We start from the raw sequence: 26,563 nt of genomic DNA, 5'->3' as shown, positions 1-26,563 counted from the left end.
GCCACCTGTGACCCTGAGCGGCCTCAGAGCCTGCAGGGCATCCAAGCGGGTGCCCACGGTGTGGCCAGGATGCACCTGGCTCAGTGTCCAGCTTGCCCCCTCACCCCCGACCCTGGGCTCAGCACCAGTGGCGCCTGGCTCTGTTGGCTCAGCTCCAGTTGCCTGGCACGAAGACTCTGCTCGGATTCCTTGGCCCTGTCTGGTAGGTGATGGTGACAGTGACGTCCTCTCAGGCAGCTGCTGTCCCTCTGTCCTTGGGTGCACGATGGCCACCTTCACCCTGGCGGCCAGTGTGTCTTCCACACCTCAACCTCCTGCTGACCCCTGGCAGGTGAGCCCAGGTCGGAGTCAGCAGCCTGTGCCCGCCCAGCCACCCCCATGGCCCTGCCCAGAGCCTGGGGGCCCTGCCCAGAGCCCAGCTATGCTCTCTCCAGCAGGTCAGAGCCCCGCCTGGGTGGCCCCTCCCACTCGTGTCATCTGAGCTCTCCGCCCCCTGTGACTGAGTGACAGTTCTGCACGCAGACCACCCTGCTGATACCCAGCCCCCAGCCCCACAGCACGTGATCGAGGATCTTTGAGATCTTGATTTCCCGGTTCCCTCCCCAAATGCCCCCAACCCACCAGGGCTGAACCAGGCCCAGGTCCCAGAACTCGGCAGGGCCCCACATTCTGGAGCCGCCCAGGTGCACGAGCAGGGAGCTGAGCTGCAAGCAGAGAGCGGGGACTGAACCAGGCGCCCGGCAGGGCCCGGGGGTGTCGCAAGCCGCAGCTCTGCTGCTGTGCCAGACGCCTCGCCCTGGTTCTGATGTTAGGAGGGGAGGCGGCCCCCACAGAGCCCCTGCGGCTGGGGGGAGCGCCCCTAGCTCCAGGTGGTGCCCAGGATCCTCCGCAGAGGCCCCATCCCCGTCCTGTCGCAGGGCCCGCAGTCTGATCCGGCCCTGGGAGCCCCCAGTCTGCACCCCCAAACTCTCCTCTTGGGAGAAGGCCTTTGCTCTAAAGGCGATGCGGACACCTTGGAGGGCCACCCCTCCCCCCTCCCCTCCCCTCCCCTCCCCCGCCCCCCACTGTAGGCTCCCTCCTGGCAGGGCCTTTGTCTGGGGTCGCATCACAGGGCCACAGCGCTTCCTTCCTGGGGCCCTTGCCTTCCCAGGTGGCCTGGGTGAGCCGTCCAGTGCCTTCAGGTGGTGGCCCACGGGGAACAGAAGCCCTGCTCAGCATCACCTGGAGGGAGGTGACCCAGGTGAGGCTTTGGCTATCACAGGAGCCCCCTAAGGAGCCAGCACCCTCCTGGGACCTGGCAGGAGGGGGAACCCCCACTGGCTGTGCGGGGGGGCCAGGGCTGTAGTTTGGGGGCGGCCCACAGCTGTTCCCACACTGGGGCTCCTCCTCTGCTCCATGCCGTGGCCTGAACCCCTGGGAGAGGCCACTTAGACTCCTGTGGCCTCCCAGGCCACAGAGGACACTGCGGGCAGGCAGGGCTGCCCACCGCCCCAGCCACCTGTGGGTGGGCCTAGGGGACAGGTGGGGGGAGCAAAGGAGACAGGAAGGGAGGAGGGGGGAGGGAGGGAGGGAGGGATGGAGAGAGAGAGAACCCAGAGGGCGGGGGCAGGGGCAGGAGGGCCAGCACAGCTCGGGTCGCGGGTGCTCTCAGGGGCCAGGGGCCGGCCGCTTTAAATCTTAGTTGGCCGCCTCTTAAACATCGTTTAGGGGCTGGCGTCCCTGGCTCGCTCTAGTCCAGAGGGTGCCCTGTCAGACTCCAGCACCTCGCCGGGCCTCTCCCTTCAGTTAAAAAAAAAAAAGTAAAAAAATAAAAAATAAATTAAAAGAAAAAAAAAGGAACGGAGAAAAAGAAGATGGAGCCGTCAGCGCGGTCCGGGGTCGATAAAGCTTTCAGCCCGCGCCGCCCTCCGCAGCCCGTGTCCCGCGGCTACGAGCGTTAATGGAGCTTAGGACGCGCCCGGCCGCGCGGGAGGGCCGTATATTTCCCGCGCGGCTCCCGCGAGCCCGCTCGCGCCGCTGTCAGACCCGCTTAATGAAAAGTAACGCGCCGCTGATTGCGGTTTCATTCGGGCGCCACGTGAGGAGCGCGGTGCGTTCAACACCCCCGCCCGGCGCCGCCGCCCGCGCCACGCCTGGGCGCGCTGCGGGGACGCGGCCGCCCCGGGCCCTGCCCCGGGCCCTCCGCGCGCGGCCTCGCCCTCCGCACCGCCCGGAGGCCGCGCGGGGACCCCCGAGCCCCCGGCCCGCCCCCGGCCCGGAGGGCTCCACTTCGCGGCCTCTCAGTGCGTTCCGGAACGCGCGGTCGCCGCCAATTCCACCTGGCTCCGGGCAGCCCGCCGCGCGGGGTTCCGACGGCCGGGGCCACGGGCGCGACGGGGGTCCCCGCGCCAGGGACCGCGCCAGGCGCGGGCGGCCGCGGGAGCGCTCGGCGCCCCGGGCCCAGCGGGACCCCGCCGCGCCGCCCTGGCCTGGGCGCCGGGCCCAGGTGCCAGCCCGGGCTTTGCGCCTCGGCGGCCGCCCGAGCCCGGCTTTGTCTGGGCCCGCGGCGGGGGCGCGCTCGGCGGCCGCATTAGCATTCGCGGCGCCCCCGCCGCGGCCCGGCGCCCTCCCCGGGGACTCCACTTTCGCTCCTCCTGTCAAGTCCCCTTGACTCCCTCCTTCTGCCCTTTTATCTGTTACAACTAATTCGCGTTCTTCTGCCCTTTTCAGCCCGAGACGTGGGCTTCCCGCGCAGCCGCCGCTGCCAGCGAGCTCGCGGAGCGCCGCGCCGCTGGAAATTGCGGGGTTCACTGTCAAAATGAAAATTTCACTTCAAATTATCTTGGCTGATGCTCGCTCGCCAGGCCGGGGGCTCCTGCCGCAGCCTTTTGACAGGCACATCAGCGGCGAGCTTCCGGATCTCGATAATATCATCCAGGAGCGCGAAAGTCAATACGGTGACAGCGCGGGGCCGGCTACAATCCAATTACCGCGCGGCCGCCGGCGCCCGCCCCGCCGTCGGGGCTCGGGGCGGGGCCCCGCGCGGGCGACCCGGGCGTCCCGGACCCGCCGCGCGCGGGGACGAAGGCGGTTCCCGGCGCCCAGATAGCCCGAGCCTTCTTGGGGACCGAAGACCCCCACGAGGCTCCAGGCTGGCCCCCGGCTCCAGGCTCGCTGGAGCGAGAAAGCCTTGGCCTCGCGTGCCCCTCGCCGAGGTCCCACCTCTAGCTGGGGTCTCCGCGGCTGTCAGTCTCTGTCCGGGTCCCCACCTCCCCAGGGCTCCCGCCCAGGCTCACGGACCACCTCTCCGACCTCCTCGGCAGCGGGGCGGGGCGGCACGGGAGACGGGCGGGTGGAAGTGGGCTTTGGGGGCAAGGCCGCGGTTTGCGCAGCCCGGAGCGGCCAGGCAGGGCCGGCCCGCGCGCTCCCAGCCCGAGGAGGCCTGGTGGGTTCCTTCCCCAGCCCTCCCCGCGGCCCGGAGGCCTTTCGGTCCGCCCCACCTCCCGTTCGCGCCTAAGGACGCATTTCTGTCCCTGGAGCGGGGGTGAAGGGGGTGGGGTGATTGGGGTCCTGCGGAGTTGGGATCCCAGGCCCGGTCCCACAGCCCGGGGGGAGTCTCCTACACCAGTTTCAACAGCGTCCTGCCGCGGCGAAGTTCTAGGTCAGACGCGCTCAAGCCCGGTGGGGCAGCCCCCGCACCTTCACGCGGGGCCTCGCTTCCCGGCGGAGGTTCCCGGGGCCAGTCCCCACCTCAGCTCGCCCTTTCCCGGGGGACTGGCACCGCCTCCTCGAGGTGCCGATCTTCTGGTGTGGGTGTTGAGTTCACTTCGCAATGCAGACACCATCACTGGGTTTTATTGGTTTTGTTATAGGAGCCTCTCTCGAAGCAGGCAGTTACTGGTGTGGACATACATTTAGAAGCCATCACTGTACCAAGTGTGAGCAGTGGTGCATGGGGGGAGTGTGCTGTCGGTGCGGGCCGATGCGCGGGCGCCCACACAGGCGGGGGACGCTGCCTGCCGACCCCCGCATGCCGCAGACCCGAAAGGAGAAGCGCGCCCGGGGATCTGAGACTCCATCGCTCCCTGTGCTCTGTGCGCGCGCTCTCCGCCCGGCTCCCCGAATTCCGGGGGACAAACCGGGACGACTCGACCAGGTAGGGTCGGCGTGCCCGGCCGGCCGGACAGCGCGCGCGGCGTGTCCACGGCCCCGTGAGCCCGAGTCCAGGTCCTCCCCTTCCGGTGGGCTGCCGGCCAGGTAGGCTGCGCTCTCGCCTGCCTTCAGACACTCGGTCAAAGAGTCCGCGCCGCCTGCGCGCCTCGGCTCGGCTCCGCCCGCGTTAGGCGCAAAAGGGCTTGCCGCCGGCCTTGGGCACCGCCAGCAACTCCGGGGCGTCCGGGGGCGCGGCGGGAGGGAAGGCGCGCGCCGTCAGCACGTTGGCGCCCGCCCCCAGCGAGCGTCCCAGCGGCCCCGGGTCCAGGAGGGCGCCCTTGGCGGTGGCCCAGGCCTGGTTCAAAGTGCTGTGCCTGAGGATGGGGTCGTGGAACACCCCGTCCACCCAGTTTCTGAGACTGGTCACGGGGGAGTCCTGGTGCCTGTCCAGGGCACCGGAGGGGGACGCCGCAGGCACCGAAGATGCGGCTGCGGGCACAGCGGGGCCTTGGCGCTTAAGCATGCACGACGGAAACTCAGTCTGGTTCAGGGTGGTGGCGGCCGCCGTGGCCGTTTGCGCCAGGGACCAGATGCGCGGCTTAGCCTCGAGGCCTGCCGGCGCTGTGGCTGACGCGAAGCCCAACTTGGCCTCGCACACCTGCGGGCCACCCTCCGAGCCAGGCGACGGCTCTGGTCCAGCCACTGCGCTCCGGAGGCAGCTCCGGGCCCTCTCTAGGTCCTCGTCCAGGGCGGCTGCACCACCGGCCGCCAGGGGCATGGAGAGGGCGCCCGAGACCTCCTTGGTCGGGGCGCCAGCACCGTCAGGCGCCGCGGGGACGCGCTCCAGGCCGCCGTCCAGGGGCTGGAAGGGTGCTTTCAGCTCGCACTCCGGGGTCTCGGCCTCCAGGGGGTCGAAGTCATCCAGGTCACTAAGTTGCAGCTCCTTTTCCTCTTTGCTGTCCCGGTCTGTCAGGAGAGAGCACGTGGCCAGTGGAGGGCCAGAGGTCAGCGGGTCAGCTGCAGCCCCCGCCCACAGCCCCCCCTGGAGCTGAGAGAAGCACCCCCATCGCCCACGGGCAGCCTCCGACCCACAGGGAAACGGGAGCCTAGCGTCTCTCAGCGTGCAGTCTCCGCCGCTGACACAGTCCCCACACCCGGGGCGCTGCCCGCGCAGGACCACAAGCCTTGGCTCCGCGTGCCGGCTCCGCAGGGCGTCCCGGGGAAGGCTCAGGGACCCGGGCACAGCAGGCAGACCTCCGCCCGCACCTCCGCTCTTGGCGCCCTTAGGGGCCTCCTCCCGCACGGCGTCCTCGCCGCCCTCCTCCTCCTCGCCCTCCGCGAAGGGCCGCTTCTCGTCGGCGCACTTGTTCCGCGGCGGCCACGTCATCTTGTTCTCCTTCTTGAGGCGCCGGCGCGCGTTGGCGAACCAGGTGGAGACCTGCGTGAGGGTCATCTTGGTGATGATGGCCAGCATGATCTTCTCGCCCTTGGTGGGGTAGGGGTTCTTGCGGTGCTCCTGCAGCCAGGCCTTGAGCGTGCTGGTGGTCTCCCGCGTGGCGTTCTTGCGCCGCGTGCCGCTGTCCACGGTCCCATACCTGGAGACAGGCCCAACAATGGGGCACCGGCCGCAGAGCCCGTGCCACGGGCAGCCCCGGGGCGCAGCGGGCTTGGCTTGGCTGGGCAGGGGTTATGCTTAGGGTCAGAAGGCCCCGTGGGAGCTGGGCCGCCGCCATGCCTGGCCTTTTGCGGCAGAGGGGGAGGATGTTGTTAAAACCACAGGGAGCCTGGACCCTCACCAAAGGGATGGGGCTGAGTGATGGGGCTCCTGCAGCACCCTCTGAGACCCCCCAAACATGCCTCAGCCACGGGACCGCACCCTGACAAAGCCACCCGTGGGCATCAAGTCCGCAGGGGCTCAGCGGGCTTTCTCCGGTTCCGTTTGTAACGGTGCCCGTGGACGACGGGCAGGCTGTCGCTGGGCGCAGGGGCACTGGGCCGGAGGAAAGCTGCCCCACATCGTGGCACGGCGGGCGGTGCTGAGCCCCGACGCGGGAGGGCCGGGCCGCTGTGGCCCGCAGGACGCCGGCCAGGGAGTCGCCCGCGACCCAGGACTGGTGTGGTGTTGGCTGGCGGCGGACACGCAGCGGCCCTGCGGTGGGAGCCGGGCAGGACCTCACCTGTCGTACGGGTACTGGCCCAGGGCCGGCTCATATGGGTAGTAGGCAGCGGCGGCGGCGGCGGGCGCGAGCCCCGCATGCGCAGACCCCGTCCCGTCCTTGGAGTCGAAGCCGTTCTGTGGGGGCGAGGAGTCGGGTGGCGGCGTCGCGCAGATCCCGCTCGGCCCCGCCTCACCCTGTGGCTCCGGCCTCCTCCCCGCGCGTTCGAGCCCCAGCCCCGACCGAAGAGGGAGGGCGCGGTCGAGGAGCGGAAGAGAGGACGAAGAGCGGGGAGGGGCGCTGGGGTGGGGGCTTGGGGAGGCGGGGCAGGGGTGGGGAGGGAGGCGGGGCGGGGGAGGGGCGAGCGCATGCACGGGGAGACCACGTCGGGGTCCCAGGGAGACCCCAGGGCAATGACGGCGTCCGACACGCCAGCCCGCCTGCCCCTCCCCTCGCGCGAGCCCGACCCGGAAGGCGCAGTGGCCCGGAACCCAGGACCACGTCCCGGCGCGAGGCAGCGGGGGTGCGGGGCGCCCCTCACCAGCGAGTAGAAGGCAGACGCGTCGGAGCCGTAGGTTACATAGTTGCCGTAGCCCTGTGAGCCCCCGTAGGGGCCTCCGTAGACGCCGAGCGCTGCGGCCGAGTTCAGCTCGTGGCGCGCGGTGGCCAGCAGCCGGCTCTCGTAGACCGGGCAGTAGACAGGCGCCTGGGCCGAGGCGGCGGGCCCGGGCTCGGCCAGCGTACGGCCGCCCGACTCGCAGCACGCGCTCAGGGAGTTGGCGGCCATCAGGAACTGCGGGGAGAGGGCGGCGAGGAAGCGCGGGGCCCTCGGGGGCGCTCCCGGCCGCCTGTGGCCACGCAGGGCCCGCTCCGGGCCCCCGGGGTCAACGACACCTTCGTGAGCCACGTGTCTCCTTGTCCGCCGGCTCCCCAGGTGTCGGGGCTCCGATGGGAATGTGGACCCCCCACCACCCAGCCGGGTTTCCACGGCGCCCCTTCCCTCCCAGAGTCCACCCGCCAGAGGAGGGGTCGCGCGGCACGAGCCAGGCCCTGCCCGCTGGCCGGGACGGGGCCTCGGTGCGCCGCGCATCCCCCGCAGCCGTCGCTGCTCCTTACCTGGGGGGCCGAGGAGTAGGGGTATCCGAACTGCGTGTAGGACATGGCGGGCGTGGCCGGCGGGGTCCTGCTCGGGGGCGCGGCCGCGGCTGCAGGCTGGGGGCTCCTAGGCGCTGGGAGGGCGGAGCGGGAGAGCCGGTTAATGCGAGCACGCGCTCCGCAAACTTTTCTAACGCGGGAAGAAAGTGAGCCGCGAGGGCCGCAGCAGCTGGCTCTCAGCTTCTGGGATCCGGAGCCTCGAGGAGCTCTGGGGCCGCCCGGCCTCGCAGCGGCCACAGAACAGCATCTTTGCCACCCACCCACCGCGAAAAAACCAGGGTGCGTGGGGATAATGGGGCGCGCGTCCCCACAGCGGCCGATGGGCTCGCTTGAAGCGGCCCTGGCTCTGACGTCAGCACAGGCCCCTGCCCGGCTTGGCCGCGGGCGCGCGGGTCACTTGGCGGGGCCGAGCCGCGCACCCCGGGCCGGCGAAGGGGCCTGGGGCCTTCCCGCCTGCATCCCGCCCCAGGAGCCGACATTGCGCCGAAGCGCGGGGTTCTCCTTAGTCACCGAGGACTGAAGCACTTTTAATTAGAAATTAATTAACGAGCAGCTGCTCCTGCCCGCCCCGCTGCCATCATTCGTCTCAATTACAAATGAGGCCTGGGAGGGACACGCGACCGAGCCTTCGCTGAGGATGTCACCGACAGTTAAAATGAACCGCGCGCCGGCGGCAGCCCCAGCCTCTCCCCGCCATTGTCTGCAGGCTCGGCCACACCTCCCAGCAGCTCCGGCCCGACCACGAAGGGCGCTGGGAGCCACCTGCGGCCGCGGAGCGCCGGCCCCGGGGGGCGAGATGTCCTCGGGCGCGAGGTCACCCGGGCCTTCCCCACAGCCGGACACTACGCCCCGGGACTGGCGGCCCCGGTGCTGCGCGCCCTCCCCGGAGAGCGCCGGCCCCGCGCCGCTTCGGGCCCTCTGGGTCTCCGCGCAGCCAGCCGCCCTGGCCTCTCCTCCCCGCCTCGCCCCCCATCCCTCCCCCGCGGGCCGCCCAGCTCCGGTCGCTCCCGGTCTCCCGAGGCTGCGCCGGGCGCCGCCAGAGGTCCCCGCGCGCTCTGAAGAGCAGGTTTCCCAACTCGGCCCCGGGGCCCCTCCTTGCCGGCCTGGGCGCGGGGGAGGGGGGCGCCGGGCGCCGGGCAGAAGCGCCCTCCCCCTGTCCGCCTTTGCGCAGCCTCCTGCCGGGGGAGGGGTGCGGGGAGGAGGGCCGGTGCGCGCCCCAGGGCTTGCCCGAGGTCAGAGGGGGAGGCCACAGAGCAGGCGGCGAGGGGGCGCCCGGGCCACTCCGCACTGTCTCCGCGCGATTCGTGCCGCCGCGCTCCGGGGTCCCGGCCCGCCCCCGCCGCGCTCGCCCGGGAGCGGAGCCGCGCTGGGCGGCGCTGTGCAGACTTGCTCGGAAAGATTCCTGGGCTCACCGGGTCACCCTCGCATGGATGATGGCGGTGTCGCCAGCCCCGGGCTGCGGGGCTGCCTCGCAGAAGCGAATCCGCCGGCCCTGACAGCTCGGTGGAAGGTGATTGATGACTACCCGGAGCCCGCGGCACACATCATATAATATCTGCTGCGTAATTGCTTTAATTTACAGATGGAAATCCGAGTTCTGCGATCGCGCTGGACCGCAGCCGGGCGCGTCCGAGCCGCGCGCGCGCGGAAGGCGTCGGAAATAATGAGCGGCCGCTCCATGCAAACGATTCGGACGGGTCAGCGTGGCCGCCGGCAGTCGCGGACAGCGGACGGAGCCAGGCGACGCTCGCGATCGCTCCTGGATCCCGTATTGATTTCACGGCGGGCCGCGTTTATTTCCCTCACCCGAATTGCTAATATCACCTTCCTGTAAATAATAAGAAACTAGCCACCGGGCTTCTCGCTGGAATCGCGTCTCAATCTCGCTGCCTTCCCGCGCTGCCGCCCCTCCCCCACGCCCCTCCCCACGCCTGCCCGTTTTCCGGCTTTGGCTGAGGCTCTCGCCGCACCCCCTCCTACTTGCCATTATTTGTTGTTTACAAACAACTCGCACCGTCCTGGCTGTGGGGCGGGGTGGGGGGCGAGGGAGGTCAGGGCCCAGGGCCTGGAGGCCTTCGCCCTGCGCCTGGGGTGGAGGTGGGGGCCTGGGTGCTCCGGAGCGAGCGCCGGGGCCTGCGCGCCACGCTTCTTTCCCGGGACGCGCGGGCCAAGGCGCGCGGGGGACTGCGGCCGGGGCACGCAGCCGTTCTCCTCGGAGCAGACGCGCTCTCGCGCCCGGAGCCGAGCACGCGCAACCTCCACTTCCCGGCCAGCCGGTCTGCGGGGGCCTCTGGGGGAGTGGCTTCAGGGGCTTCTCTGCCGAGCCCCCGCAGGGATCAGGCTCCCTTTGCGACCTGCTGAGTTAACCGGCGCTCTGTGTCGCCTGCAGCCCCGCCTGGATCTCTGGCAGGCCACCCTTTCTCCTCGACCCAGAAATGGGTTCAGGGACCCCACTTGCCCTGGCTGCTGCACCCGGACCGTCTGCTTCCACCCCAACCCAGGCCTTGAGGCTGCCTGGGGCTCTGGCCTGGCCGCGCTCAGGGGAAGCTCGCAGTTCCCCGAGGAGGAGGAGGCTCCCGACAGGGCTGGCCGCACCTCGGGACACAGGGTCAGCTCCGCCTGGCTCCGGCAGGTGGGCAGGCGCCTGGGCAGCCTGCTGGACACCTGGAACCTGGCCGAGGCCCACCCCGCGAACCTGGGCCGCCTGGGCCTGCCTTGACCCCTAGATCTTCCTGGAACCCCTGCCCAAGTCCCCTTCCTGAAAGGCCAAGCGCTGGGCCGAGGAACCCGGAGTGGACGGACGGGGAGAGCCACCTCAGCCCGCATACAGGCCGCGTGCAAAGCTCCTGAGCCCCGGGGACCCGGTTCTAAATACACCTGTGAGCAGGTCGGCCAGCAGTCCCGCGCCTTCCCAGGCACGCAGCCGCAGCTCGGCCTTGCAGAGGGGCACGCGCTGGCCTCAGAGAGCGAAAGGAGCCCGGGACGCGGGCGGGCCCAGGCTTTAGGGGGGCCCAGCGTCGGGCAGGAGGGGCTCCCACGCACACCTGCCCAGCTGGGGGTTGGTGTTGGCCGCCTGGACGGAGGGGAGCGGCTGCGGAGCCAGGCCCAGCCCGTCCTTCCTGCCATCTGCTGGGCCCCGGCGCTCCAGGGCCGCTCGCCGGGCCATCCCCCGCTCGCACAGAGTGGGCTGCCAGCTCCTTCCAGCTCAGAGAACTTGGCCCCAGCGGGAGGCGAGGGCGGGGCAGGGAGCGTGGGGAAGGGCCGAGCCCTTGCTGGACTGCTGTGTCCGCTCCCTACTCCCGCACATCCCGGCGAGGTGTGGGGTCCAGAGGGCCGCTAGCTGTCGGCGCCGCAGGGTGCACCCCGAGGTTAGCAAGTCGCTCCCTGGCAGTCCGCCCGAGGAGTCCCTTCAAAGCCCGGGGGACGAGCCCTGGTCCCCGAAACACCCACCCCGCCGGCCCTCTGCTCGGCTTTCCCGCTGCGCCCCAGCTTGCTCCCAGGGCGCCTCTCCAGGCACGACCAAGCGCAGTCAGGGCGACCGTAGAGCAGGCCCCACCACCCGGCGCCGGCCCCTGCACCCCGCCTCCCACGCCGGACCCCGCACCCGCCCTCCCGCAACTTGCAGCGAACGCAGCGGCCTCCGGAGACCCCACCGGGCGGGCGGCAAACTTTGTCCCCTCCGGCGCAGGAGCGATCCTTACAAAGTTTGCGAGGCCGAACCCACTCCCTACCTGCGCTGGGGGAGCGCCTGCCCGCGCCGCGTGGGCGCCAGGGCCGCGGGGAGCAGCGAGCAGCCCCGGACGCACCGGGAGTCGCCGCCGCCGCCGCCGCCTCCGCCGCCCTCGCCCCTTGCCGCGCGCGGAGCCTCCGCCTCCTCGGAAGGGGGGAGGGGTCTCGGAACCCTGGGGCGGGGGCTGGCGCTGGACCTCGCCTACCTGCGGTGGCGCCTGGCTGCTCCCGGCCGCCGGCGAGGGCTCTGCGGGGCGGCTCGGCGCGCGCGCTCCGGCGGGGAGCAGGCGACAACTAATGGAGACATTTCCAGGCGGAGCACCTGGCGAGCGGAGCGCGCCGGCGTCCCCAGGCGCCGCGGTCGTCAGCCGAGCCCGCACCGGCGTGACGTGGGCGAGCGAGCGCGCTGCTCCCACCCGGCCGCCCATCAGCGCTTTGTCCCGCGGGCGCCGCGCACCTGCCAACTTTCCCCTCCGCGAGGCGCGGGGGTGCTGGCTGGGCGCGGGGGCGCCGGGGTGCTGGCAGGGGCGTGGGGAGAGGCTGGTTGGCCCTGGACGCCAGCCTCAGAAGAGGACCCCCCGAGGCGTCACAGGTCGGCAGGGGGGCGCGCGGCTACCTGGGCTGCTCCACGCTGCCATGGGCTCAGCCTCGGGGACGTCTCCAGCCCAGCCCATCCCACTAGAGCGGGCAGGGCCCTGAGACAGCCGCGCCGCATTGCATTTCCGTGGGGGGCCCGAGTCTCCTCTCTATCCAAGCGGGCCCCAGGCTCAGACCCTCCCTTTCTTTCCTGCAGTTCCGGCTTCTCCCCCTGGTGTCCATGTCGGTCCACGACCCGCACTCTGGAAGTCCAGGAGCTTTGGTGTGGGCACCAGGACGTGGGCAAGTAGGGGTGAGTGAACCAAAGCGATAGACTTGTGGGAGGACTGACGAGTCAGAGACCTGCCCAGGACGGGTGCAGCGGTCACCACGACGTCCAGAGCTGGGCTGGGCTGACCTCTGGCCTGCAGACTCACAGCCTGAGGCCAGGAGCCCAGGGCAGGGCAGGTGGGCCCAGGGGGGTCAACAGGGAACCCCTGAAGGCTGGGCACCGGGCTGTTTCCCTCCAGAGCTCGGGGCAGCCCAGAGCGGGAAGCAGGGGGAGGGTCAGAGCCGCAGGGGCCGCTGGTAATGGGGCCTCGGAGCCGCGTCGAGGGCCGCTTCCTGGGCCGGGCTGGCAGGACAGGCCAGGGGCAGTCTCCGGGGTTGCACTGCCTGTCTCCCCGCCACCGCCATGCTTTGACTTCAAGAACCACTGCGTCCTTTTTCAGGTTGGCTTCCCCCTTTCTGTCTCTGCAGCCGCCTGACAGGCGACACAGAGCTGCAAGATGAACCCCCCCCCCCCCAGGAGCTTTCAAACAGCCTGGGGGGGGGGAATTAAAGCAGAAGTTTATTTTGCTCCAAATTTTTTAAACCCATGAATATATTTTTCTTAAAACACGTTTTCCATGATTTTTTAAAAAACTTACTTGTTTTCATTTTGCCTGAAAATGCAGGCAGACACAGACACACGTGATTCGCACCCACTGGTTCACTCCCCCAGTGCCCACCGTGGCCAGGGCTGTGTCTCCCACACGGGTGCTGGGACCCAAGTACTTGGCCCACTGTCCGCTGCCTCCCAGGGCGCTGGGCTCGCTGTCACATGGCATGTGGGCCTCCTGGCCCCACCCCCACCCCCCACGATTGTTGTTTAAAGTTTTGTTTTACTTATTTAGAAGCCAGGGGCAGGGTCGGGGCAGGGGAGAGAGAGATCGTCTGCTGATTCACTCACCAAACAGCTGCAGCCGCCAGGACCGGGTTGGGCTGAAGCCAGGAGCCTGGAACCCCATTCAGGTCTCCCGCGTGGGTGCAGGGCCCAGGCACTTGGGCCGTCTTCGCGGCTTTCCCAGGCCATTAGCAGGGAGAAGGATCAGAAGTGGAGCAGCCAGGGCTCCCACAGGTGCTCCGGTATGGGATGCCGGCGTGGCAGGAGGGTTTTAACCCAGTGTGCCGAACTCCAGGCCCCACGCCTGATCCTTTGGAAGACTGCTCTCGGCACGTGGGTGCTGGCCTTGCAGGCTCTGCTCACCCTCCTCTCCCCGGCAGTCTGAGTGCCGTGGAGCCTGTCCCCATGCCCACCTGGACGCTGGGCCCAGAGCTGTCTGTAAAGGTGAAGGTGTAGTCCGGGCACGCGTGTCAGTGACCCCCGTGGGGCCGCTCCCGGGCGCAGGGATGAGCCTTGTGTTCTGGGTGCCTGTGAAGGGCTCATGGAGGCAGGCTCCTTGGAAGGTGGGGGCTTGGTTCCCCTGGAGGGCAGTCTGGATACCGGATTCGGTTCCCATCACCGGGCCTGTTCCTAGCGGTGCAGGAGCTCAGGGCCCAGGAGTGAGCAGCTCCGGCCCTGGCCCTGGCCCTGACCCCGGCACCCAGACAGGCCAGGCAGGCGCTCAGGCACGAAAGGCCCTGGTTCAGGGGGTCCCACCCAGGATGGTTCATCTGGAGGTCCCCAGGGCCTCACGGCGCCCTGGCTCCCCGCCTCCAAGGACCACAGGTGAGAGCCTGGGCCTCCCTCGGGGCAGCTGCCCCAGGCCCTCCTGCTGCCCTTCAGTCTCCTGGGGGTCTGGTTCTGAGCAAGCACGGGAGGACAAGTCCCCTGGCTTCCCAGTGGGCGGTCAACCCAGGCCAGAGAGCAGCCTGGGCCAGCAGCGCAGGGCGCAGCTCAGGGGGCTGGCTGCGAGCAGGCCCGAGGCCCAGGGCTGCCCCGCGCCCCCGCCCCCTCGCCTTCAATCCCTCCTTTGTCTTCCCACTGGCAGAGCCGCCAGAGCACAATCTGCAGGCAAGTCTCCGTGCCCCTGGGGCTTGGCCGTGCGGCTGGGCTGCCGCCGCCTCCCTCGCGGGCGCTGCTGGGACACGCACAGGCATCTGCGGAGCCCGCGCACCCAGCCCCAACCTCGACGCTGCCCCCGCACTGGGAGACACGCAGCGGGGGGGGGGGGAGGGCTTTCTGGAGGAGGGGCCCGCCAGGGCACTGTGACGGGAAGGCCCCAGAGCAGGGGGTTCCAGGCCGCTGGGGTGGGCGGTGGGAGCGGAGCCTGTCCTAGGGGTCCGTGCCTCGGCCTGTGGCGAGGGCACTGCCCGTTAGCCGCGGTTTCCTTGTCAGGGCAGAGCGCCCTCCGGGGGTCGGGCCGCGTGGGGAGACCCGCACCTCGGCCCTCTCACGTCCTCCGGAGTTGGCAGAGGTCGGGAGGCGATGTGTGCAGGTGCCTCTTCCAGGCAGTTGCGGTTATAAACAGCGAACGCTGTTCACTCCAGCTCTGGGTCTGTGCGTTTGCATCTGAAATGTTTACCCACTGAGGCCTGGAGCCACAGAGCCCAGGCCCGAGAAGACACGCATGGGGTTCGGTTGTTTTCTGTGTCAGAGGACGGCAGCCCTACGCAGCCGATACCTCAGGGCGGCTGGGGGGCCTGGAAGCAGGCCCTGGAGTGGCACAGACGCCACGCCCTGTCGCCTTCGCCTCTGGGGGCTTCCGTAGACAGGCCCAGCAATCACAGGCTACCGTGCGTCCAGAAATAGCAGGTGGGGGCCGGGGGTGCCGGGGTTTGATGGGGAAGAGGGGCGGGGCCGGGGGGCTCGTGGGGGCCTGGGGAGCTCCCTGCGAGCCGGCTCTTGTTCAGGGTTCACTCGGGAACGGTGCTCTGCGTGCCCCCTGGGAGGTGCCGGCCACACATCGCGGAGGGAGCACCACACCGCACGCCCTGAACGAAGCCCCGGCGTCGCCGGCGGCGCCCGCGGTGACCAGCGCGCCCGCACGCTTTTAATTACCGTGGCAGCAAATCACACAGAAATGTCCTCCAGGACTCAGCCGACTTTTATATAAAAAACATTTCAGAGTATTTTTGAAATTCAATTAATGGCAGGCCCCAGATAAAAGGAACACATTCTTAATGGCTACAGAATCAGCCCGAGGGGGCGAGGGCCCGACATCAAAGTGGCAGAGCCCCGCGCCTCACTCCCGGAGCCGCGCGGAGCCGCGGTGGGCCCGTTGCTGCGGCCAGCGACCCTGCCAGTCCCTCTGAGGCCGGCTCGGGGGAGGCAGGGCCTGCTTCTTCTGCAGGGGCTTCTGTGAGGGGCTGGGGGCTGCGTCAGGGTCTGGGGGTCCTGTGAGGGGTTGGAGTTGCCCCTAACAGGGACTTTGCTGTCTGCCAGCTCCGAGTTCTCCCGAGACTGCGAGGGAGCCTGCTGCGGGCCCTGTCCCGGTGGCTCCTGGGGGTCCCCTGCCCGGCTCCGCTGCCTTTAGGAGTCTCCCTGTGCTGTCGGTGCCGGCGGTCAGGCGGGAGAGGGGCCACGGGTGCCGCGGTCAGGCGGGAGAGGGACCACGGGTGCTGCGGTCAGGCGGGAGAGGGGCCACGGGTGCTGGCGGTCAGGCGGGAGAGGGGCCACGGGTGCTGCGGTCAGGCGGGAGAGGGGCCACGGGTGCCGGCGGTCAGGCGGGAGAGGGGCCACGGGTGCCGCGGTCAGGCGGGAGAGGGACCACGCTGCTCCCTGTGGCGCCATCTTCCCTCCTGGCCTCGGCTGTGAACCTGCTTCCAGATGAGGCCACGCCCTGGGTTAGGACTGGGGGCGGACACGGTCCAGCCTGTGACAGGGGGCCCTGAGGGCCACCTCCTGGGCCGCCCCCACTGCCCCCTCAACACCCTGCCCCCAAGTGACCCCTGGGACAGAGTTCTGTGTACTGTCCCTGAGTACTTCCGGGAGAGGGAGGGGGAGAGGGAGAGGGAAGCCCCCGGGGGCTGAGGCTCCCCGCCCGCCCTCTGGTGAGCCCCGGGAATGAACGCGGCTCTGCTGAGTGAGCCTGGGCTCCGCAAAGGCACCGAGGGAGGAAGCAGCGACCGAGCCGTCCGAGTCCTCGCTGCAGCCTCTTGGGGGAGGAGCTGCAATGCTCAGGCACAGGGGTCTTCCCAGGGCCCCAGAGACCCCCGCCCCTCAGCGGCTCTGGGGCTTCTGGGTGGGCGGAGGCAGGGGAGGGGCTGCCTGGGGGGGTTGAGCAGCTCTGGGCAGAGACAGAAGAGTGAATGGTTGCACGGGGAAGCATCCGACCCCGCGGCTCCCCGTGTGGGCGTCTGTGGCGCGGCAGCTGGGACAGCCCTGTGCACGGCCGCTCCCCGTGCTCGCTTACTGCCTGGGGACCCAGGCCTGCTGGCATCGGCCCACCAGCACCCCCTCCTCCAGTCTCCAGTGCAGCCCCGGGCAGCACCTGCGGGCCCGGACGGCCACCTGTGCTCTGTGAGGGGGCTGTGGCTTTCTCTGCCCTCCCTCCCAGCCTCTGCCCACCACCCGGAGCTCGGCACGGGTTCCGGCAGCCGCCAGGGCCGGGTGAGGATTCCTGTTCACTGCTGTGTGACGGAGCCACACCCTTGGCTGAGGAGGGCACACGCTCAGCGTCTGCAGGTTCTGGGGGTCCTGGGTGCAACCGGGACCCTGCTCAGTGCCCGCCCAGGGCCTCCGGAGCCCTCCACAAGGCGTGGGCCAGGGCTGGGCTCTCACTGGCCTGGTGGAGGTTGGGAGGGCCGGCTCCTTGTGGCCGTTGGATGGACAGCTTCAGACTTTCGGTGGCTGCCGTTCATCGTTTGCTGTGGGGTCGAGCCCAGCCTCTCCCCACTGGGCCCTCCCTGCTGTGGCGGGACAGGGAGTCCAGTGAGGGGACATCCACTCTCGTGGAGCAGATGCCCACGACGGTGTGGTCACAGCCCGCCCCAGGAGGCCGACACATCGAGGTCGGGGGCACAGGGCCACCAAGTCCACCTGCCTCACTGGACAATGGGGAGAGGAGACTCTGCGCCACTCCTGGCCTCGATTTCTCTAGGATTCTTTGCTGCCAGCCCAGGCCACGCTGTGTATGGCTGGGAGTGGTGGTACATGGCCAGGCTGTGTCTGGGTTCCCAGCCCAGGCCACACTGTGCATGGCTGGGAGTGGTGGTACATGGCCAGGCTGTGTCTGGGTTCCCAGCCCAGGCCATGCTGGCACGTGGCTGAGAATAGTAGTGTGTAGCCCAGGCTGTGTTCTGGGTCCCACTGCAACTTTGGGGTCCTCTTTTCCACCAGGCTGGGACTGCACCTGGGAGTGTCTCTGGCCAGTGAGATGTCAGAAAGCTCAGGGCTCTGCATGGACAGAGCCCTCACCAGGAGCCAGAAGAGGTCAGCGTGACCCCGGCATCCGGAGCCTTCTTCACTCGTCTGCATTTCAGGGTAGACATCGTTGAGTGTTGTCACTGCTGACAGCGTCTGTTAGCCGTTGTGCGTCTTGTTTCGCAGGAGCGTTTTGCTTTGATGTCTAGTCTGTTGCCACTCCCCCTTGACCTGCTTCCTGTCCAGTTGTGCGCCTGGCCGAGCAGCCACTCCCACCTTCAGTCTCCACGGGAAGCCACGGTGTGAGGCAGGGATCAGGACTCTGTTTTTATCACAGCCGCTTTCCCCATCAACAGTCACTAAATAAACCACTTTTTTTTTTTTAAAGATTTATTTATTTATTTGAAAGGCCGAGTTATAGAAAGGCAGAGGCAGAGAGAGAGAGAGAGAGAGAGAGAGAGAGAGAGAGGTCTTCCATCTGCTGGTTCACTCCCCAGATGGCCACAACGGCTGGAGCTGAGCTGATCCGAAGCCAGGAACCAGGAGCTTCTTCGCGGGTGCAGGGGTCCAAGGACTTGGGCCATCTTTCACTGCTCTCCCAGGCCATAGCAGGGAGCTGGATGAGAAGTGGAGCAGCCGGGACTTGAACCGGTGCCCATATGGGATGCGGGCACTGCAGGCGGGGGCTTTACCTGCTGCTACACCACAGCGCCGGCCCCAATACGCTGCTTTAATTCGCAGATTTGACACTTACTTTTGTGTCCCTGAAGCACAACGGAGGCCGTGGGGTGGAATGACCGGCCTCACTTCCTGTTTCCTGTGCCCGCCTCCAGCAGTGCTTCCTGACGGGCTGGGGGGCATCTGGTGCCGCTGGCCCACACTGGCATCGTCTCGGCCTTGGGCTCGGGCGCAGCTGGCACCTCAGGATCCAGTTGTCACGAGGCCAAGGCACCTTTGTTCTTCATTCCATTTCTCCGTGTTTGACTTCTCCTCGCTGTGAGGGACACAGCTGCGGGGGCAGCGTCTCGCGGTCGCCACGGAGGCATCTGTGTTTCTTCACCGTGGATTCTGTCGTCTCTCTGACCCTGGGCCTTTGTCATCACAGCACGCTTGTCGTTAACACAACAGCAGATGACACAACACGACACAAGATAACAGTACAAAATAACATGACACGGCACGACACGGCACATGACACTACAACATGACATGACATGACACAACACGGCACAGCACATGACACTACAACATGACATGACACGACACGACACGACACAAGATAACAGTACAAAATAACACACACACGACATGACAACATGACATGACACGACACAACACAAGATACCAGTACAAAATAACACATGACACATGACATGACAACATGACAAACGTGACAACATAGCATAACACATAACACAAGATAATGCAAAATAACACGACACAACATGACAATACGACATGACATGACAACATGACACAACACGACACAAGATAGCACAGTACAAAATAACATGACATGACACATGATACAGCACATGACAACATGGCACAACATGACAGCATGACACAACACAACACAACACAAGATAATACAGTACAAAACATGACAAACATGACAAAACATGACAACACAGCATAACACGTAACACAATATAACAATACAAAATAACACATGACACAACATGACATGATGACATGACATGACACAAGATAACGCAATACAAAATAACATGATGTGATACATGACACAGCACATGACAACATGGCACAACATGTCAGCATCACATGACACAACATGACAGCATAGCCTAACACATAACACAAGATAATGCAAAATAACACAACATGACACTATGACATGACATGACACGACAAAAGATAACAAAATAGAAAGAACACATGACAACACAATGCAGCATCACACAACACAACATGATGACACAAGATAACACAACAGGACACTACACAACATAAGACAACATGACAGGACAACACACAACTCGACACCCCGTTGTCACAGAGTCTGAACGCATCCGCCCGGTGGCCCTGGGGCCCCCTGGAGAGGAGGCAGGGCAGGAGTCTGGGCATCAAGGCCGGTGGCTCCTGGCCCCCTCACTGAGGCCCTGACCCGCTGCGCCGGGTTGCCGTGTGGGAGGGGCTGCCGCGCCCCGGGAGCGGCCCCCTGGCTGGGCGGGGCCAGTGCTGGGCTCTCGGTCTCCTGCTGATGGGGTGGCACTGAGCCCGAGCCCGAGCCCCGAGCCCCGAGCCCCGAGCCCCGAGCCCCGAGCCCGAGCCCTGAGCCCTGAGCCCCGAGTCCCGAGCCCCGAGCCCCGAGTCCCGAGCCCCGAGCCCTGAGTCTCGAGCCCCGAGCCCCGAGTCCCGAGCCCCGAGCCCTGAGCCCTGAGTCCCGAGCCCCGAGCCTGAGCCCCGAGCCCCGAGCCCCGAGCCCTGAGCCCTGAGCCCGGGGCACTGCCCAGACCCGCGGGCCCTGGCTGGGAGGGGCACTTGCACTGTCGCCGCCTCCCTCGGCTGACCTTGCACTGGCACCGGAGAGGACCCACGGGGGTCTTTGCCACCTCGCGCGTGCGAGCCCGGGAGAAGCCAGGGCGACAGTGGCCACGGGCACCGCTGGGTCAGGCCGGGCGGTCGGGGTCTTCGTGGCTCCTCTCCCAGTCTCTTGGCCGTGAGGTTGCCGTGGGGGCCCCCCAGCCGAATGGGCTTCCTGCCGCGAACGCAATTGATTTTACGGTGCATGGAGACGTTGGTCACACGCGCCTCATCAGAAAAATATTCTCGGGGAGCGTCTGCCAGCGAAGCGACACCGGGGGGAGGGGATGCGCTCACTTCCCCACGGTTTCTGGCGACAGGACCGCAGCGCGCCTTGGCGCTCGGCCACAGCGACCGGATCACTCCGCCCTCGCTCCGCGGGCCTGAGTGAATGCGCACATTCATTCATTCATTCAAGTGCATTCATTCGTTCATGTTGCTCCCTCTCCAGCCAGTGCGCCTGAGCCGCGGCTGTGATGCCAGACCCCTCTTCCCCACGCGCCCCGGGGGCGCCCAGCCCCGGCTGGGGTGGCTCCCGCAGTGTCTGGTTGTCTTGGCCGGCTGAGCCCTGTGGAGGCTGGGCTCGGGGGGCCCCCTTGTGGGTGCAGCTGCCGGCCTCCCAGGTCCCGGTTGGCTCTGACTCGCACTGGTCATGGATGGGTTTCCAGACCCACTTCCACGCAGCAGCCAGCGCCCGGGTGGCCTCCTGGTGACCAGCTCCTGAGGCAGCTCTGTGGGAGCTGGGGCAGTTGGCTGCTGACGTCCGCTGGACGGGGCGATGGCCTCAGGCCCTGCCCACCACAGACGGCTGTCCGTGCTGCGGAGTGGCCAGGTCTCCCCGAGTGCACACCCAGTGCAGTCCCCTGCATGGTGGCAGCACCGAGGGGACCCGGGATTCCGCACACAGCTGCTCCCGCAGCTCTGCATGGTTAAAGCCCTCCACAGCCTTGTCCTCTCCGTGTCCCCCTGCCCCACTCCTCCCCTCACCCCATCCCCGTGTGCTCCCAGCTCACCTCATCCACAGGACAGGGCTGTGACCAGCAGCCCCTGCCATGGATCCCGACAGTCCTAGGGCGGCTTGTGGCGGTCAGCTTGTCCCTCGCACATGGGGATGGCTGTCGCAGGGGGCGGCTGGCCATGCTCTGCGCGAGCCCCCTGGGACCTGTGGCGGTGCTGGGCCTGCCTCAGCAGGCTGTGGCCAGCACAGAGGGCAGGGCGGGCCTGGATGGACAGAGGCGGCACATGCAGGGGGGACCCGAGTCCTGCCCGGGCTGAACCCCTGCCCCGTGCCTGTCGGAAAGTCAGGTTTTATCGGAGCTCAGCCGCGCTCGCTCTCCGGAGTGTCATCGGCGGCAGCCGTCACCCCACAAGGCAGAGGCAGTGACCCACAGCGTGTGGCCCCGGACCTGGCACGTCCACGCCTGGCCCGGCTGCAGGCACTGGTGCTGCCCGGCACACGACGGAGCCCAGGAGCCGGGGACGCTCAGGAGCCCCTGGCCTCGCTCGGGGGGTCCCGAGTGCTCTGCAGGTGACCGCTGTGAGTCCGGCGTCCGCCCGAGTCGTGCAGAAATCTGTCTGTCTACAGGGGCACAGAGGCCAGAGTCGTTGTCACCCTCCGGGTGTGACAGTGACGGGACAGCACCCAGGGGTCCTCCTGGAGCTGGCGGCCCAGGAAAACAAGCTCCGATGTGCTGGAGGACACTGACTTTTGCCATCTGGCTGGCCAGGCCACGGTGTGTCGACGGGGAGAAACTGGGACACATGGGATCGTCAGAAACTCGTCTGTGACACGGGCGCTCGAAGCAGACTGGAGTCTGTTCTGCACCGCGGACCGGGTGCTCTGGCTCTGGCCGCAGCTCCTGCCGATGCAGCTCCCGGAACTGAGTCCCCGACAGCCACGTGTGAGACCCGGAGTCCCAGCTCCCGGCTGTGGCTCCAGCCCAGCCCCTTCCTGGCTGTGGTGGGTGTCTGAAGAGGGACCGTGAGACGGGCGTCCTGTCTCTAAAATAAAGAAAAATTTTAAAAAGCCTCAGTGGACAGGAGGATAGCGTCCGCATCAAGATTTCTGCTTTTGGTGCTCCCACACGCGCTCTGTTTATACAGAGTGTGTGTGCGAGTACAGTGTGCGTGTACAGTGTGTGCAACATGTACGGTGTGTGTACATGTACAGTGTGTGAGTACAGTGTGTATACTGTGTGTGTACAATGTATACAGTGTGTGTGAGTGCAGTGTGCGTGTACAGTGTGTGCAACATGTACGGTGTGTGTACATGTACAGTGTGTGAGTACAGTGTGTGTATAAACAGAGCGCGTGTGTGAGTACAGTGTGTATACAGTGTGTGTACAATGTATACAGTGTGTGTGAGTGCAGTGTGCACATACAGTGTACGCAACACGTACAGTGTGTACATGTACAGTGTGTACATGTACATTGTATACAGTGTGTGAGTACAGTGTGTATACAGTGTGTGTGTACAGTGTGTGTACATGTACAGTGTGTACAGTGTGTATACAGTGTGTACATGTACATTGTATACGGTGTATGTGAGTACAGTGTGTATACAGTGTACATGTACAATGTGTATAGAGTATGTGTACTGTGTGTGTGAGTAGGTACTGTGTGTATATACAGTGTGCAGGTACAGTGTGTACTGTGTGTGAGTCCAGTGTGTGTGTGTACAGTGTGTGTCATGTGTGTGAGTTGTGTGTGAGTCCTGTATTAGCCCAGTGTGTGTGTATGTAGTGTGTGTGAGTCATGTATGTGTGAATGGGCACAGCTGTCCCTCAGTGTTCATGGGGGCTTGGTTCCAGGCCCCCCGCCCCTGTGTACACCAAAGTCCAAGGGCTCCCAAGTCCCTGCCACACAGTTGTGTGTTCTGTGCATACAACCTGCAAGTGTCCTGCTGTGTACTCTGCACCACCCCTCGATTACTCACGCTACCTCGCACAACGCAAATGCTATGCAAGCAGTTGCCCACTGCCACGTTTAGGGAAAGTCTGCACATGCCCATCACAGACGCAGTCCCCTTTGGAACACTTTCAATCTGTGGTTGGTTGAGCCTTCAGATGCAGAATCCCAGGTGTGGAGGGCTGGCTGTTGTGAGAAGTGCCCAGGGAGGGTGTGTGTGGCAGGCTTCCCAGAGAGGTGTGCCAAGGGGAGGTACAAGTAGCTGTGCTGTAGCTTTAGGTGTAACTGCAGATGTAGCTCTGTGTGTAGTTGTAACATTGCTGTAGGTGTATGTGTAGATGTAGATACAGGTGTAGGAGTAGCTGTAGGTAAAGGTGTAGAGAGAGATGCAGATGCTGGTGTAGGTGTAGAGAGATGTAGGTGTAGTCTGTAGATGTAGATATAGAGCTAACTGTAGCTATTGCTGTAGGTGTAGGTATAGATACAGGCGTAGATGTTGCTATAGGTGTAGAGACAGATGAGATGTAGATGCTGGTATAGGTGTAGGTATAGAGATGGTTGTAACTATAGGTGTAGGTATAGAGATAGCTGTAACTGTAGCTGTAAGTGTAGAGATGGTTGTAACTATAGGTGTAGGTGTACAGAGAGATAAGTAGTTGTAGAGACAGATGTAGATGCTGGTGTAGGTGTATAGAGATGGTTGTAACTGTAGGTGTAAGTGTAGTGTAGATAGTTGTAACTATAAGTGTAGGTGTAGAGAGAGAGATGTAGGTGTAGATGCTGGTGGAGGTGGAGGCATAGAGATAGTTATAACTGTAAGTGTAGGCGTAGAGAGGTGTAGGTGTAGGTGTAGAGACCGACGTAGATGCTGGTGGAGGTGTCAGTGTGTGTATATATATATATATACGTTTTTCCTTCCAGCCCCTGAGTCGGGAAGGCCCTGACCATGCGGAGATTTCCTGTGAGGTTCAGGCTGGGACGAGGACATTGCAGGGCCCAGCAGGGGGCAGCACTGGGCGCAGGGAAGCCCTGAGACAGGCGGTCAGGGGAGCCCTGGAGGAGGTGGTGTCCAGCCCAGACCTGAAGGCCAAGGGAGAGCCAGGCAGGGATGGGGAGGAAAGGCACTGGGGAGGCCACGTCCAGGGGCCCGAGTGGCCAGGAGCCGAGCGTCTGTGGTCTCTGCTGCTTCCTGCTGCTCTGGGACCACATTCTCCGTCCTCCCCGACGGTCCTCGGGGGAGGCCTGGGCCCAGGGGCTCAGCATGCACGGTGGGGGCCCAGAGACCCCCGCGAGACTTTGTGCCTGGCCCCCCACTCGTCACCTGGTGCCCGGGCTCTGCAGGACGCACTCCAGGAAGAGGACCTCGTTCATGGTTCACGTTCCTGTCTGCACGAGGTCCCCGTGCAGTCTGCGGCGACCCCACAGCCGGCGTCAGGCAGGCTCGCCCGGTGGGGCTCACCCCCAGGAGGGCAGCTGGGGCCCAGCTTCCTCCGAGGCCAGCCCCTGGGCCAGCGCACGGCCCACAGCTGTTCAGGGAGGACTCGGCTCCTTCTGGTCTTTCTTTCCTGTTACAAATCTCGCTCCCGGCAGCCGGTCTGTGCAGCATCTGCAGGCGCTACTGAGTTGCATGTCCCTGGAGGAAAGCGCCGCTCACCTTAGCGGGAACAGATGAGTGGCTTGGGAAGCTATGGCTTTGTGCCCGAGAGTTACAAACACCCAGCGGAACGGGCAGTGACGGCCAACAGTGCTCCGTGTGCCCGGGCTGTGGTGGGTGCTGGTGCCCTGGGGGCTACAAGCTGTGTGCGGGTGCGCTCCTGGCCCCCATGTGGGCTCTGGGCATGTGCTGGGGTCGGGGCACCTGACGTGAGCTGTGTGCATTACGAGTGTGCCCGTTTCACAGAGACAGAGTCAGGTTGTCCTTCCCAGGTCTCCTCTAGCAGAGAGCAACCCAGAGCACGGCAGATAATCCAATTTTTTTTCAAGATTTTATTTATTTATTTGAGACACAGAGTTACAGACAGTGAGAGAGAGAGACAGGGAGAGAGGTCTTCTGTCTGTTGGTTCATCCCCAGGTGGCCACAATGGCTGGAGCTGCGCCGATCTGAAGCCAGGAGCCAGGAGCTTCTTCCAGGTCTCCCACGTGGGTGCAGGGGCCCAAGGACTTGGGCCACCCTCCACTGCTTTCCCAGGTCAGAGCAGAGAGCTGGATCGGAAGTGGAGCAGCCGGGACTAGAACCAGCGTCCATATGGGATGCTGGCGCTGCAGGTGGAGGATGAACCTACTGCGCCATGGCGCCGGCCCCGAGAATCCAGTTTTAATCCAGGGACATCATCTGGGGGAAAGACCCCGCAGCCCAGGGTCCAGGTGCCAGCCCCTCCCGTGGGCAGTGTGTGGGCCTGGTCTTCTGTCCTCTGACAGAACACTGCCGTGTGTTTTATATGACACTCAGGAGATGCGAGGAGGAGTGGCACAACTCGCAGTCCTGCCACTCGGGGGACAGCCACGAGACCTCTGGGTGCCTGGCTCTTGTGACCATGTGACTTCCCACGGGCCCGTCTGTGGCTGCCCGGGTGTGTATGGACTTGGGCACAGACAACACGGTACAGCGTCCTTGAGAATGGATCGAGATGGGACCGGCGCACCCCATCTGAGGGCCGGGTCAAGTCCCAGCTGCTCCACTTCCCATCCAGCTCCCTGCTAATGCACCTGGGAAGAAGCAGAAGATGACCAAGTGCTTGGACCCCTGCACCCACGTGGGAGACCCAGATGGAGCTCCTGGCTCCTGGCTTCCGCCTGACCCAGCCCTGGCTGTTGTGGCCATTTGGGGAGTTAGCAGAGGATGGGGGATCTCTCTCTCTCTCTCTCTCACTGTGCCTTTCAAATACATACAATCTTTCTAAAACAAAGGCAGACGAGGGACCAGGAGGGATGTGAAAAGCATGCCTGGATTCACAGGCGCAGCCCCGAGGACCAGGGCTGAGCCCAGAGACTGACATCTTCCCGGGGAAAGTGGAGCGCAAGTGCCCGGAGCTCCTACCTAGAGGGACCGCGCGGCCTCCATTAGCGCACCTGGAGCGCTCGTGCAGGTGAGAAAACCCGTTACTTCCGCGCCAGCGCCCGAGCCGCGGCCCTGGCGGGCCCCCTCTGCGCTCTCTGGCTGGCAGGGCCTCTGCAGACCCGGGCGCAATTACGAGGCCGGGTTTCCAGCCAACGCACTCAGGCCCTCTCCGGAGCCAGGCGGGAGTTCAGCCCACGCTGGTATCCTGGCGTCCTCGCCGGCTCTTCCACTCCAGGGCACAGGGGCTCCCGGCGGAGGGGTCGCTCGGGCTCTGCAGCTGGGAGGGGCGGGCCAGGCCCGCGGCCAAGCCTCCCGGGAGAGGCCCCTGTGCCAGGTCGCTCGCTCGGCGGAGCTGGTGCGCGCACTGGCACTTTCGCGAGCTTCTGTCTCCTCCAGCCCCTCCCCCTCCGGACACGCCCACGCCCGCAGCGTCCAGGGCCAGGCGCCCCGCCGGGCGATCCGCTGTTCCGTCTTGCTCACGCAGGAGGGCGTCCTGCAAAGCCCGCCCCTGGCAGCGCCCACACCCTCAGCCTGGCCCGCGGCCTGGATCCCCAGGTGTGCGGCCGCGGCTTCTGATGGCGCGGTGGGACCCACGTGTGGCCGGTCACGGTGACGTCACCGCCTCAGTCGCCGTGGACACAGCGGCCTGCGGTGCTGTTGTGAGCAGGTTGCAAGAGGGTCAGGATGCTCTGTGCGCTTCTGCTGTGGAGGAGGGGCAGTCCAGCTGCCGCCCTCTG

At 66.0% G+C, this 26,563-nt stretch overlaps 1 protein-coding gene, 1 long non-coding RNA gene and 1 other non-coding gene across 5 annotated transcripts; 2 read left to right on the top strand and 1 right to left on the bottom strand.

Moving 5' to 3' along the window:
• Window positions 1–3,816: 3,816 nt before the first annotated feature.
• IRX4 (iroquois homeobox 4) lies at window positions 3,817–13,075 on the bottom strand. Of its 3 annotated transcripts, none has more exons than XM_051842424.2 (6): window positions 12,979–13,075; window positions 7,404–7,516; window positions 6,829–7,080; window positions 6,309–6,424; window positions 5,398–5,726; window positions 3,817–5,097 (listed from the first exon to the last, which is right to left on the bottom strand). In XM_051842424.2, exons 1-6 carry the CDS (start codon window positions 13,034–13,036, stop codon window positions 4,319–4,321), a joined length of 1,647 nt encoding a protein of 548 aa, XP_051698384.1. In that variant the 5' UTR covers window positions 13,037–13,075; the 3' UTR covers window positions 3,817–4,318. The 3 variants fall into 3 exon arrangements, with proteins under 3 accessions (XP_051698384.1, XP_051698387.1, XP_051698386.1); XM_051842427.2 differs by lacking the exon at window positions 12,979–13,075 and adding an exon at window positions 11,378–11,616; XM_051842426.2 differs by lacking the exon at window positions 12,979–13,075 and adding an exon at window positions 11,174–11,292.
• Window positions 7,484–9,312, top strand: LOC138845259 (uncharacterized). The gene is made up of 2 exons (XR_011382164.1): window positions 7,484–8,952; window positions 9,025–9,312. It is a non-coding gene; the product is annotated as an uncharacterized lncRNA (long non-coding RNA).
• LOC127490234 (uncharacterized) lies at window positions 11,625–17,679 on the top strand. Its single transcript, XR_011382163.1, has 3 exons — window positions 11,625–11,763; window positions 11,965–12,060; window positions 17,290–17,679. It is a non-coding gene; the product is annotated as an uncharacterized protein (transcript).
• Window positions 17,680–26,563: the final 8,884 nt, after the last annotated feature.

The sequence above is a fragment of the Oryctolagus cuniculus genome, chromosome 14, assembly GCF_964237555.1.
Source record: "Oryctolagus cuniculus chromosome 14, mOryCun1.1, whole genome shotgun sequence".
NCBI classification, from domain to species: domain Eukaryota; kingdom Metazoa; phylum Chordata; class Mammalia; order Lagomorpha; family Leporidae; genus Oryctolagus; species Oryctolagus cuniculus.
The sequence above is the reverse complement of the archived record's forward strand: the minus strand, read 5'-3'. Positions and strand labels throughout refer to the sequence as shown.

Bases quoted from the DNA above. Each gene is read 5' to 3' on its own strand.
- IRX4 (XM_051842424.2), bottom strand. From the start codon at position 13,036: ATGGGGTTCCAGGCTCCTGGCTTCAGCCCAACCCGGTCCTGGCGGCTG. The intron at 7,081-7,403 runs GTAAGGAGCAGC...CTCTCCCCGCAG, and splicing joins CCTACTCCTCGGCCCCCCAG to TTCCTGATGGCCGCCAACTC. The intron at 5,727-6,308 runs GTGAGGTCCTGC...GCCTGTCTCCAG, and splicing joins GGCCAGTACCCGTACGACAG to GTATGGGACCGTGGACAGCG.